General features: G+C 39.4%; 2 protein-coding genes across 3 annotated transcripts; one reads left to right on the forward strand and one right to left on the reverse strand.

Annotated features, from left to right (window-relative positions):
• Positions 1 to 155: 155 nt before the first annotated feature.
• On the forward strand, positions 156 to 1,691 carry LOC110375790 (cytidine deaminase). Its single transcript, XM_021334042.3, has 2 exons — positions 156 to 404; positions 1,187 to 1,691. The coding sequence occupies exons 1-2, from the start codon at positions 368 to 370 to the stop codon at positions 1,603 to 1,605; spliced, it is 456 nt and encodes a 151-aa protein (XP_021189717.3). The 5' UTR covers positions 156 to 367; the 3' UTR covers positions 1,606 to 1,691.
• On the reverse strand, positions 1,688 to 13,007 carry LOC110375789 (serine/threonine-protein kinase mTor). 2 transcript variants are annotated; one of them, XM_064039156.1, is made up of 11 exons: positions 12,517 to 13,007; positions 11,549 to 12,319; positions 8,859 to 11,434; positions 8,613 to 8,779; positions 8,246 to 8,531; positions 6,392 to 8,133; positions 6,139 to 6,286; positions 5,706 to 5,921; positions 5,062 to 5,433; positions 4,453 to 4,767; positions 1,688 to 3,291 (listed from the first exon to the last, which is right to left on the reverse strand). In XM_064039156.1, exons 1-11 carry the CDS (start codon positions 12,743 to 12,745, stop codon positions 2,857 to 2,859), a joined length of 7,257 nt encoding a protein of 2,418 aa, XP_063895226.1. In that variant the 5' UTR covers positions 12,746 to 13,007; the 3' UTR covers positions 1,688 to 2,856. The 2 variants fall into 2 exon arrangements, with proteins under 2 accessions (XP_063895226.1, XP_063895225.1); XM_064039155.1 differs by having other exon boundaries at positions 6,139 to 6,298; positions 12,517 to 13,006.
• Positions 13,008 to 13,159: the final 152 nt, after the last annotated feature.

Below are 13,159 nucleotides of genomic sequence, written 5' to 3' on the forward strand. Positions count from 1 at the left end.
TATTTCTATTTCTGCTTGCGTATTAGCACAGTTAAATATTTTGTTTTCCTGCCTAAATTAAATTAAATACCGGCCTACAGGAAAACCCGTGTTAAACATAGCATTTTAAATAAAATAAGTCTGCAAAGTGTGGTCGAGGGATTCAGCAACATAACGCAAGCTCCTCATGCGTGAAGAAAGTGATTGTTTCCAGTTAGCGCGAGTCATTTGAAACAGAAACACCGCGCTGTTTGTCACAAGGGATATTCAATCATAAAGCACTATCTAATCAACGATCGTTTGACTTAATCAGTTGGCCGGTGACCGCAGAGAGCGCTGGGCGCCCCTTCACACCGCTTCGTACGAATTACCACGCGAACTCGCGCACATGGAGAATTTCAAAGTTGTTGACTTCAACTCTCTGAGTAAGTGTTGTAATGTTTATTGCAAAACCGCATTATTCGACCAATTTACTGAAGAATTACGTTCAAGTATTTTAATTTGGTAATTCAAGTATTTTTGCAGTAAAGTAGATAGTATCTAATCTGAACAATAGTTACGGAGATCATAACAAATATGTTAGTGACTGTTTAATAACATTGATTCGCGGGGGCATACAGTCAAGGTAAGACGCGTAACTCGTTACCCTTCGACTTAAGTGTACTTACTTCAAGTAATTGTTAATATTAGATCAATAAGGAAATTATTAGTATTTTCTAGTTGTTGTCTAACTCAATAACTCTTCTATTCGGACTCAAGTTAAAGTATCCACGTCAGCTAGGTACCTACTTCGGGTTCGGCTAGGAATTAAAATAGGACACGCGTAAAATAATATAAGTTGTTAAATATTTTCTTCGTGAAAGCAATCCATATGTTCTTAGAAGTGCCAACACCACAATAGTGGCTCGTGACCGCAATAAACAATAATTAGCGTCATCGCGTCAATCCATAAACAAAAACGCATCGGACGGTGCAGTGACTGTATGACTAAGTCGAGACTGATTTGGGTTCGAGTCCCGCGCATTTAATATTTTTGTATAGGTACCTCTGAGTACTGTGAGGGATCAATATTTTAAAAATACTGCGGGTAGTATCGTATAAGTTATTTATTTGTTTGTTGTTTTTTTCACTTTTAACGAATCACTGTAAAATGATACCAAAAATAACGACTACATACAAATAGTTGATTGACTTTTATCGCTTACAGGTGAATCTGTACAAGAATTATTGAAAAGCGCATCGGAAGTGCGGAAAAGGGCTTACATTCCTTATTCCAACTTCGCAGTAGGATGCGCGATCCTGACTGAGGAAGGCAAAGTTTACACAGGATGTAATATAGAGAACTCGACATTGTCGCCGACGATATGCGCCGAGCGCACGGCGATAGGTAAGACGGTATGCGACGGGTATACTAAGTTCAAGTCAGTTGCGGTCGTGGCTCATCAGCAGGACTTCACGGCGCCGTGCGGCGTGTGCCGGCAGACGCTGAGTGAGTTCCGCGGCTCCGACGGCGACATGGACATATTCCTCGGCAAACCATCGCACGACAAAGTCCTAGTCACCAAGCTATCACATATGCTACCGCTAGCATACGTCAGCTTTACCAAGGATAACATTGTATCGTGATATTATATCTGCAAAGTTGTGTTTCGTGTGTATCGGTAACTTATCTTCATGTCCGCTGAAAGTGTGAAATAAAAACAACGAAAAGCTTTAACAGTTTTATTGCGCATTGTATTTACAAAACTTATAATTAATAGTAGGTATGGGTCCAATATACATAGCGTAATGGCAACGCGTTTAACGAGAAGCATTCACTTATACTTAAGGGTATTTACAATAACAAAACAAACAATAAACATTCACTTTATGAAAACAAATGCAATCATAATTTGAAAGAAACCTAAATTAGAAATCATGTCTTTGATTAAATTTTATTAGTTGCTACATCCGAAATGTATAACCGTGAACTTAAATGCGGTTTCGTGTACTGTATAAAACTCGTGCCCGTGATAACATTTATGACTTAAACAAATTTTAATGATCGTTACTTTTATTTGTTGTGTAACTATTAAAACCTTTTATATGAATTCCGTTACGGCAATAAACAGTGAGTTTTCCACGTGGATGTCTCATTAATTACCCGTATTGGACGAGCTAAGTCTTTTGCTCTACAATCGGTGGTAAAACAATAATTAATAAAATACTGTAGTTTGCGAGTATACAATTAAAATGCGAGTAGAATATAATATATTGTATAGGATTATATGTGGACCTAACCACGTATTTTGAACTTTTATATAAGGAATCCAGGTGTAATTACCTGTCTAGATTGAGAAAGTGTACATTACACTGTATATTTACTCATAAATTAACGTTCAAAAGTATAACAAACTTAATAAATTAATTTCTTAACAAATACTAGTAATGATAATTATCATAATATAAATAAAATAATTAGTCTTATATAAGTGACTATTTTTTACATTATAAACTATACCTACTATAAGAAGGTGCAAATGGAGATAACATAATAATCGTCATAGTAATAAAGCTATGTGTACACTTGACATAACAAAACTATTTACATGAACTAGCAACTTGATGAAATTACTCAACGTTTTCAGTACACACAAATAATAATATGTAGAACTACGGACAAGGCCACAACACTGAGTTGTGACGTCGTAACGTTAAAATCTTTCTTTAGTTTCTCTCGTTTTTGCGATTACATTTCACGATGTAGAGTTGTGGCCTCGCCCTTACGCTACAGTATGTTCGTGTTAAGCGAATCAGCAGTTTGGTTATACCATTTTCTGGCAAACAATTGTTAACTCACACTAGGGAGAGTTGTAGAGTACTTAGATAGGTGACAGTTTACCAGTAAGGACACCAGCCGATGTAGCACTGACACAAATTCTCATTGTTTGTCGCCTGCTTGATGAGCAGGTCCACTTGCTTGGGTACGCTCACAACAGCTTCCACGTGCGGGAAGTCTCGGCCCGTCAGCTTATCGCGAATCCTGTTTAGTATAGACAGCGCTCGCTTGTTGAGGTTCGCTTCAGGGGGCATTTCAAGGGACTCGTAGTGAAGATGATTACGGGATCGACTGGGGAGGGTGTATGAGGATTCTATGTCGGAGGAAAATGAGGATTCGGAGAGTGAATGGCGTTCGTTGTCGACCAGGCGCCAGTTAAGCAGCGGGTCGTAGACGAAGGCTTCGAGCACGGCCATCACGCTGTCTCTGTGTTTGTGCAGCACGTGCATCACTGACTCGCAAGTGGAGCGGTATGTGCCCTCGATGCCCGTCACCTGACACAAATATACACATTTATTCATATTGTTGTTGCGGAAGTACCTCTAATTGCCTGCTTGGCAGAATAACTGTAAGCTGATTTAGATAATATTTGTGATGATGAAAGATAAAATTAACATATTTTACATAACTACATGTATTTCATTCTACATAGCCGACGAGTGAATAAATAATAATCAATACTTGTTATTTCAGTAACAATAAATAATAAATATTCTTCATCAGCTGCCTATTATAAGTTATGCATGACTACAAAAGAATAACTATAACTAACTATATCTTGTAACATCTTATCTCAGCAATCAACTCAAGGGTCACCGGGGAATTACTTTCCGTCACTCGTATAAAATTGTGTTCTTCACAAAACACTTAATTATGCAATATGCATAACGATTGTTGTCTAGTAAAACTATATATAGAAACACCTGCGCAACTAATTGTTATTGATCTTTGCTTTTCAATTACTGAATTATCATAATGGTTTTAACTCTACATTGTAATATACAAATTAGAGGAAACAAAGATAAACTTTATCTGCAGTTATCAAGTCATCCGTGTAAAATAATCTATGCATTGAGATTTTGGATTCAATTTGTTCTTACTTTTTATTCCGAAACCCTGAACTTTTGAAATGACCTTTTCAGTTTTGGTAACATCTTCAATGTTTTAAAAGTTGAAAGCCCAAAACATTTGATGAAACACAGAAACAGTTAATTACTCAGCTCTAGAGTGTACGCGAACAATTTTCGCTAAACTCGAGGTCGGCGGGATCAAATGGATTTAGTTAACCCTCACTGCGCAGTTACGTTTATTGTGTCACACTATTGTTTGTGACCCGAATTAAATAATTACGAGACTACTGAAATGTTACTGAAGATTGTTGTGTGTATCTGAGTGGAGATGAAGTTTGAAATATTATAATACTGTAGCATTAGAACTGGTTTTGAAATAGTAGAGCTGTTTTACTCAAACTTCAAGTTGAAATTGTATGCTTGAAAATAAAACTTCATTTCTCTGAGAACGGCGAACAAAATTCAGCACTAATTTATCATAGACGGCGAGTACGTGATTGCAAATTACACTCTACTTCTAGGCACATAAAGCTCAAAATTCAATAATCATTAATACGACTTTATACTTGAAAAAGAAAACCTTACCTCCATAGCATTGATGAGCATCCTGGTCAATCTGAAAGGTATCTTCTCCGGGAACTTCTCTCTCGACTGGGTCACTTCGAAGCAATCCCCAAAGTCGATATGTAGGACCTTGCCGGTGACCCTGTGCAGCATGATGTTGGAGGGGTGTCGGTCTCCAAGCCCCAGGATGTACCCCACCATGCTCATGACGGCCAGAGAGCGCGTGTAGTTGGTACGACGCTCGAACCACGCTTCAGCTGAAGGGGACTTCAGCCAAAGTAAGCGTGATAAGTCGTTCCCGGGAGTCTGGGAGAGGGTGTACTCGAATACTTCCACCTGTATAATACAGTTTTTTGTTAACTTTCGTAAGTATTTCTGAAGACTTATACTATATAAGCAAAAAATGTGCCATGTAGTTGAATAAGTGTTAAAAAAATCTTAAAGTACGCCAGACTTAGGATGGATTTTTATCCGTTGAAAATGTGTTCAAATTCTCATTTGCATATTAAATAGGTGGGTCTGCTAAGTACGAACGCGAAAGATTAAACATATGAATACATAAAGCAGTTCCCATAAAATGTGAGAGAAACAGTTTACTATAAATATAGTTGGTCTTTAAGATGAACTCACCTTATGTCTCAACATTAACTTCTGATAATCAGAAGCCATCCGCAGCATGATCTGTTGCTCAGTACTGAGCGCCATTTTATTTGATTTCTTGTCTCTATAATCACTAATGAGGTTGTATAGCGTGTCACACTGTGGTACCCAACCAATGAGGCCGGAGTTCGGAGACAGCGGGATGACGGCATATCTCTGTATGGCTAGATCATGTCTATAAGTATTGGTGTCTGCTTGCAGCAACGTGTTGACCAGGCCGAACAGCTGCATGACTCGCTCGTCTTGTCGCAGGTCCTCGTGACCTTTTAGTAGGAACATGTATTGCTTGCCGTCGGAACCTTGGATGGTGAGGCGGCGAGGACGCTGCTTAGATTTTATTACCTAGGAAAAAAATATTGTTAAAAATATTGCTATATCTATTCAAGGTATGTGATAAATATACTATTCTGATTTCATATTTCATCAACTAAAATTTAAGAACAATTTAAGAATTAAAATCTTTACAGAATGAGTCCTGGCTATTGAATTGATATCTTTCATTCCTTTAAGTTAAAAAAAATGCTAATCAATATGATGGCAGCGAAATATGTTCATATATGTTTAAACATCTTTATATACATTATATAAGTAAAAATTTTAAATATAGTACAAACCTGTAAATGACTATGTATATGCGATATCCGGATGACCTTTTCATTGGGTACATACGACCCCGGCACGGCGAGCTCCAAGTCTTTACAAGTGTGCAGACGTTTGCTGACATACTGCAGCTCCAATGACGTCAGCGAACGGAACTGAGTGCCTATCCGACGTACCACGTGGTAATATAAGTCCCAAGCCTCGTTTAGGTACCTGTCCTCGCCGGATTCCTGAAGGAATGAGAAGGTGATATTAGACGATGTAATGGAAGTAAAAACTTTGTTGATTATTGTCAGAAATGCATGCAACTATAAAACAATAAAATAGGTATGTCAACATAGAAGTCCACATAGATTTGCGGACTTATTTTGAGATCAGTATAAGTCAGAATTTGCTATAAAAACATTTTTAAAAGATATGCATATGTAATGAAAGTCGACAACTCACTTTATACAGCTCTAACCATCGATGCGCTTCCTGCAGATCTCGTCCATACATCTGCAGGAACGAGACTTCCTTCAACGTCTCCGGCGGCCGGTCCAACATCGCGTGCATCTTGTCCAACGTCTTGAACATGCCGCGGTAGTCCTTCTCACTGTAATATAATCTGAAAATATCGATATCGTAAAGCAAATATATCGATAACAATATCGATATTTCAAGTTTCGAACACAGGCTCATTTACAATGTCAAAACTCACCTAGAAGCTTCGTCCAGAGCAATAAATACTTGATCATGCCATAATATGGCAACCTTTATAAGTTCTTCTGATATGATAGCAGCTTCATTCACCAGGTTCTGAGAATGTGCACACATCGTCTTCAATATGTAATTGGCAGCATTCTTTCTCGTTACGAAGGAGGATTTAGTCGCCACTGTCAGAGGATACACTAACGCCTGAGGGTGCAACTTGCCTATGTCTATAAGGAGTATGTGAACTAATTTGGCAACCAAACTTCTTGGTGAATCAATACGAGCGATTAGCTGCGGGATGACTTGCAACCATATCTTGACGTCGATTTGTCTGATGCCTTCGAACAAAGCGTCGTATATTGCAGGGTGGTGTCCGTGGTCGAACCACAATGTAAGCAGTCTCAGTGTATCCTGCAACGCGCTTCCATTCGATAAACTTATAGACTTGAAAAAACCTTCTATAGCGGGTATAGTATGAGTATTAATAAAGTCTGCTCGAGATACTTTCTTTTCCCCAGAGCCACCCGCTAAGCTACTCTCAGATAAATTATCCTGTTGTTTATAGAACAAGACTGTCTCGAAGTTCATGCACGCCCACGCATGGCAAGCCTTATACCAATCGGGCGCGAGAAGCGTTGCAGACTCGTAGTTCCTCAATATCTCCGGTATAGACAACTCATTGATTTCTTGAAGAGATTCGCACCAGGATCCTAATTTAAGATGACAACGCGCTAATAATTTGCAATGCTCATCGTTATCTGGTTCCGAGTTATCCAAAAATCTTTGTAAAACGTCGTAAGCGTATCGTTTGTTCCCAGCATCCCACAAGTTCTTGCTGTAAGCTAACACGATTCTGGGATCCTGCATTCGGAGCAGTACATCAGGATTAGTGACTGGATCCGATCCTAAAATGGAAAGAACTATCTTGTGAGCTTGATTGAATGCACCTGTCTTCCTACACAACGACGCGAACTTCAGCCACGTCTGGAAGTCTTCACGAGGCGACATGACTAAGCTACGTATCTGCAGCATTTTCCTCCAATCCTCAACTAACCGCTGCCCGCCCTGCAGTCTCAGCCACCAACATTTCCTGATAGGATTCCGTCGTTCTTCCACAAGTTTGTATGTCACCACCTCTTCTAATTCCGTGAGCAGTTGCGCGTTTACAAGTGCTCCATATGCTCTTTGGTAGCTCTCGCCGACCACAGCAGTTAGCTCAAGATCTAACAAGCTCCTAGCAGAATCAATGTAATGCCTGGACTCCGGCCAGTGACCCTCGTGGATAGCAAGGATCGCTCGATAGAAAGCACCTTCTTGGCTGTCCTCAGAGATGACTTCTACATATTTCCGCATCGAGTCCCATTCCTGCAAGCCCCAGGATGCTGCGGCGGCTATTTTTGCAGATTTCTTCCTGACGTCGTCTGATGCATTGTCCCACTGCTCTGAAGTGAGGTTATATATCTTCCTCCACTCTCCCAAAGCCTCTAGACATCTCATCATACCCAGTCGAGAGTCTTCATCAAGCGGCTCTACTTCTAACTTCTTATTATACAGTTCTAAAGCCTGATCCCAATTGTGTAACTTCTCGTACCACCTAACGTGAACGTTTAGCGAAGTTTCGCCATTTTTCTTTTGCGTTATGACTTTCTCTAGTAAACCATTACTGGCCTCGTTTCTTTGCAGTTTGTTGTTTATGTGTATAAGTGCCTCAATGACTTGTTTAGATGGGTTTCTTTTATATTCTTGTTCCTGGAAACACAAGACGGTATTTTTAGCAATGTACATGGACTAAAAATGTTCAGTTGTTGAGTAGGTTTTGGAAAATGATCCCCCAAATAAGTATTTAAAACATTTAGCTTACCTTATAATACAATGCCTTAGCGTAAGCTCTGCAGTTGATAGCCGTATCACCGAGCAACTTTATCGGTATGGGCAAAGAGCCCTTTTCGCAATGTTCTAAGAACTCAGCGAGGTTTAGAACTGCGAGTGCCAACTCCGGCGTGTCGGGTACAGTGAGCGCATGCTCTAGAGCCTGTACTAGTTCCTTGCGGGACTTGTCATCTAGTTCCGTCCAACAAGACATGAATGCTGCGTTGAACAACTCACTCGCTAACTGTGGGTAGTTCTGAGCTAAGCTTGAACACGCCCTGAAAATGGACATAAAATTTTGTTAAATAAACTGTTATAATAAAAGCTTTCTTTATTTCTAAGTAATTTTGTATTCTCACCTGATAGCCGGACTGTTAGACTCGGTAAGAAAAGCGACGCTCAATTGTCGCAGCCATTCCATCCAGTCTTCTTTGGACACTATATTCTTTATGGACCAACATTTTCGTAAGTTGGACACATTTAAAGATAATTTCTGAATGGTCTGGATATCCCCTGGACCTACGACCTGTAATTTTAGAATATTTTACATCAGTAACTTTTTGGACGTTTGCTATTTGATTGAATAGTAAATAATCTTCACTCACGTCAGTCTTTTGGTTTCTCAGTCGAAGACGAGTCTCGTCTAAATAATCGTCATCGGATGCCAGTGTGGAGATAGCTTGCAATCTCGTCACCAACACGATATAGTTGGGACATTGTATTTTATGCTTTATCAGTATTCTGTCCACAGACGGTATGTAGTCAATGTATTCACGGCCCAGTTGAACAATCAACGCGCAAAGTGTATTCATGGCTGTTTGCCGCAACGATGGATTGTTGTCCAAAACTTTGGCCAGGGCTTGTATGATAACCGCGGAAAACGGCCTGAAGTACAAGTACATACACAAGTGCTCCATAGTCTCCATGGCAAGCTTTGAGATCGACAGCGGAACGTGCCTGCCGTCGAACAGTGCGGTCACGGCTGGCACTATGGAGAGCAGCACATCGTCCAAATTATTCTCAAACTTTTGTATCGTCAGCAATAACTTTTCAGTTAAAACTCTATCTTTGCTATTGTCATATTTAAGAACCCTCAGAATATTAGGTAGTATTTTCCGAAGATAGACTTTAAATTCTGGGCCGATCGCTACAGTGATGTGTTCTACCAACATTATAAGCGTGGGCTGCAGTTGACTGTTAGGCGTCCAGTATTCCTTGATAATGTCAAATATATCCTCCAAGTAATTTCGTATTTGTATCTTAACTACGGAAATGAGTTGCGCCAGTTGAGTCAACAGAAATTCCCTGAATGTGCTGTTATCGGTAGTTCGTATCACATTTAGGAGACACGGCGTTACTCGAGATATATAGGGAACACATTTGATGCCTAGAGATTGGAAAATAAATGTGACTGAATGCACGACGCTCGTGTGATGTTGTGTCAACATCGGATCGCGGAGCATTCTCATTAGAGACGTGAGAACAATAGCCGGGTAAAATTCATCGAGAATCAGAGGAGACATGTTAACAACCATATCACTAATATTGACGTCAATGTTTTCATTAGTAGTGTCAGAGACGGGAATCAAAGTGGACACTGTTTGGAAGTCGATCAAACCCTGATTAACTTTGTGTTTGTATGGGTCAAGAGCTCCCAGCAATCCCAGGACACGTATAGTTTCTCGCCTTTCTCTTGGCTGTTGTTCAGTCTTCAGAAAATTCAACATCATGTCCATTAAATGTGGATATTCCATATAAGGTGTAACGACATGTCCAGTTGCACCGACTACTTGGCCGAACGACCAAAGAGCTACACTTCTTTTTTCGGGTTGATTGGGGTCCGACAATATGCTTATCTGTATGGCCATTAGTTCCGGCAACCATTTATTGAGAGCAGTTCCGCCTCCATTGACTTCAGCTAAATCGCCTATCGCCTTCAATATCGTTGCAACCATGGTGGGGTTGTCTGCTTCTGCTTTCAATTTCGGTACTAATACGTTGAGTATAGTATCTACAAATTGTCGCGTAATTCTTGGCGCATGCGATATTATATTGTTTACCATTCGAAGCGCTTGTTCTTTATTACGTGTCGACTCAGAGTGTTGCAATTCCATTAGTACTTGCACGAACAATTGACGCAAAGTCGGTATAGTGTAACTAGGGTTTATGTTGCTCAGTCTTCCGACTAGGCATAGGGCTAGCTCACTTACATCGTTATTGGAATCATTAATTGCAACAAAAAGACAGTTAAGATGTTCTTCCACAGCCAAATATCTATCGAAAACAGGATTAGTAAATATTTCCAGAACCCTATATCTGACTTCATGATCAAAATCTGAGCGGCCCACCGACAGCAATTTGCCGAGAGACTCGTCAACTATTACGGTCAAAGTCCGCGAATTAGTCTGGGCGCATCTCTCAACTGCTTTTATTAGCAGCTTCGACGCAGTTTTTACAGCTTCTATCCTAATATCGTGCTGTTCACTTAAGAGGTAGTGATCTGTACATCGCCTTATGAACGACATCAGGGTATTATTCCATTCAAAGTCGAAGGAGCCGAGCGTGCGTAGTGCTAGTACTAACTTGGAAGCATCATGCGGTTCCACCAGCATAGCCGTAGTAAACATGTGAACTATTTGATTTTCACCATTATTTGGAGCATAAGGCTTCTTTCGCAATATCAATGACAGCATGTTCAGTAACCTGTCTGTTATATCTTTTTTAAGAGAAGGAAGATTCTGGCTGAGTTCCTTGAAACATGTAGTCAGTTGTGGACTTAATCCAGTAGCACACATTGGGTCCAGCAACTCTTTTACTTCATTGGCTACATCTTCTTTCATAGCAAACCCTAACAATGTTACACAGTTGAACAATGGTGTGTCAGAGCCATTGCGTTTTTTAGGAGTATCTTTAAGTGGTAAAGTTAATTTTATAATTTCTATCATTCTGCCCAAATACTGCTGGACATCAGACTCTACTGCTACACAAATAAGGCCTAATGTGGTGAATGCCATAGCTTTCTCCTTTTCCCTTCCTCGCAAGAATGTAATCAAATGATTGATGGTAGACTTAAGGTGTCTCTTGGCAAATGCTTCTCTGTTAAAAGCAGCCAGTCTAGGTATCATTAGGAGAAGCATTTGATGAACATTATGTGCCCTTGATATTTGTTGAGCCATTACATCTGTAAATAAATCAAGATTATACAAGATATTTTTATGCTGGCTTTTCCTTTAATAAAGTGGTTGAATGCTATGCAACAAAGATTACATGTTGGCTAACATAAAAAAGTACTCACCTGCACAAATCTTCTCATATTGTTCTTCAATAAGCTTTTTGCAAATACTCGATTCATATACTAATGTTTGTTGACTTTTATCATCAGGGAATTGTTGAGCGGTCCAAGAGTTTTGTACTTTTGAGCTCAAAGAAGTCATCTCATCTGATATGTCCTGTTCAGCATCAAGTTTCTGCATCAATGTTGTGTACTTCTTTTCCCAAGTGGCATTGGAGCATCTGAGTAGTTCATTAAGTATGAGCAGTGCACCATGCACATGATCATCTCTACTCAAGCCCCTCTCTCTGCCGGGCTGTTCAGCAAATGACAGCATAGACTGTTCATAGCACTGGATGTACCAGTGTGCTTTGTTACTCTGTTCAGGTATTTCTCTCTGTGACGTGATAACTAATGCTGCTCTTAGTGCCTTTGCTGCAGCCTCCCTGATCTGTTCCTTAGGATCTCGCAGTGGTATCATGATATAGTTAAAGAATCCATTGATATGTTGGAAGAAGTATGATGGCATGCATATAGCTAGTTCTCTCAGGATCATCACAGCAGAAAGCCTCTTTCCTTCATTTCTTTCCTCTGCCAGCCATTCATAAGCCCTCTTCAGCTCAGATTCAACATATTCCCCTCTTTTAATGCCAAGTGTGACAGCAAGTCTGCCCATAGTTTTAGCTCCTAATTCTAACACATTGTAATCAGTAGATGGAAACACATTTCTGAGGTAGTATGCATAACGAATATTTCTTGTTTTTGTAGTTTCGGTATCTCCTCCAATTAGGCAAACTACAAAAAAACAACAATATTTTTATTATGATTCTAATATCATTGAAACAAGTAGAACTACAAATGAGTTACTTTTCGGTACATAATTTAATGGAGATACTAAAAAGCAACACAGGGACAAAATCACAATATCCTCATTTACCTTGATTGATAATGATACAGGGAAATCAAAATAGCATAACCTATAAGACACAAACCTATGGTAAGGATTCCTGCTTTCTTCTCATTGTTGTCATAACTGGAGGTGAGCGCATGTATCTGTTGGTTGAAGTCGTCCAGCACCTGCCGCAGAGACTCCTGGGACATCTCCCGGAGATCTGTTTTGGTGAAGTGCAACAATTCGCGAATGGCTTTATGTCTAGTCTCCGCATGGCGAGACTTCAGGCCCGACACCAGATCAGACACTTGAAAACTTGTCATTTTCATAAAAATAATGGTCACTAAATCTACCCTGCGACAAAATCCCAAGATAATTGTCTAGAAAATTAATTACATTATTTACTGTACACTGCACTTTACATTTTTATTTCAATACATAACTGACACCGCTAGCGACAATTATATTGAAGAAATTAATCCCACTTTTTTATTACTCATAAAAATAGATTATTTAGAAATATTTTATCAATCCAAACGTAAACAAATTAACAATACATGCGGCCATTGACCACATAACTTTCGTTCTAAAACACACAGATAAAACATGACAAAATTGAATATTTATAATAGCTATCTATCATTAACGCAGAAACTATTTTTTTTATAAATAATTGTCAACGTTAGATTTATTTACATATTTTATACGTGTAAACTATTTAATAAGTCAAGTTTTCAAAAGCT

This window comes from Helicoverpa armigera, chromosome 18 (assembly GCF_030705265.1).
Source record: "Helicoverpa armigera isolate CAAS_96S chromosome 18, ASM3070526v1, whole genome shotgun sequence".
Taxonomy (NCBI): domain Eukaryota; kingdom Metazoa; phylum Arthropoda; class Insecta; order Lepidoptera; family Noctuidae; genus Helicoverpa; species Helicoverpa armigera.

Excerpts from the sequence above, each read along its gene's own strand:
- LOC110375790 (XM_021334042.3), top strand. The coding sequence starts at position 368 with ATGGAGAATTTCAAAGTTGTTGACTTCAACTCTCTGA. Across the intron at positions 405-1,186 it reads TGTTGACTTCAACTCTCTGA|GTGAATCTGTACAAGAATTA; the intron begins GTAAGTGTTGTA and ends TATCGCTTACAG.
- LOC110375789 (XM_064039155.1), bottom strand. The coding sequence starts at position 12,745 with ATGAAAATGACAAGTTTTCAAGTGTCTGATCTGGTGTCGGGCCTGAAG. Across the intron at positions 5,922-6,138 it reads GATGGTTAGAGCTGTATAAA|GAATCCGGCGAGGACAGGTA; the intron begins GTGAGTTGTCGA and ends TCATTCCTTCAG. Across the intron at positions 5,434-5,705 it reads ATATACATAGTCATTTACAG|GTAATAAAATCTAAGCAGCG; the intron begins GTTTGTACTATA and ends TTTTTTTCCTAG.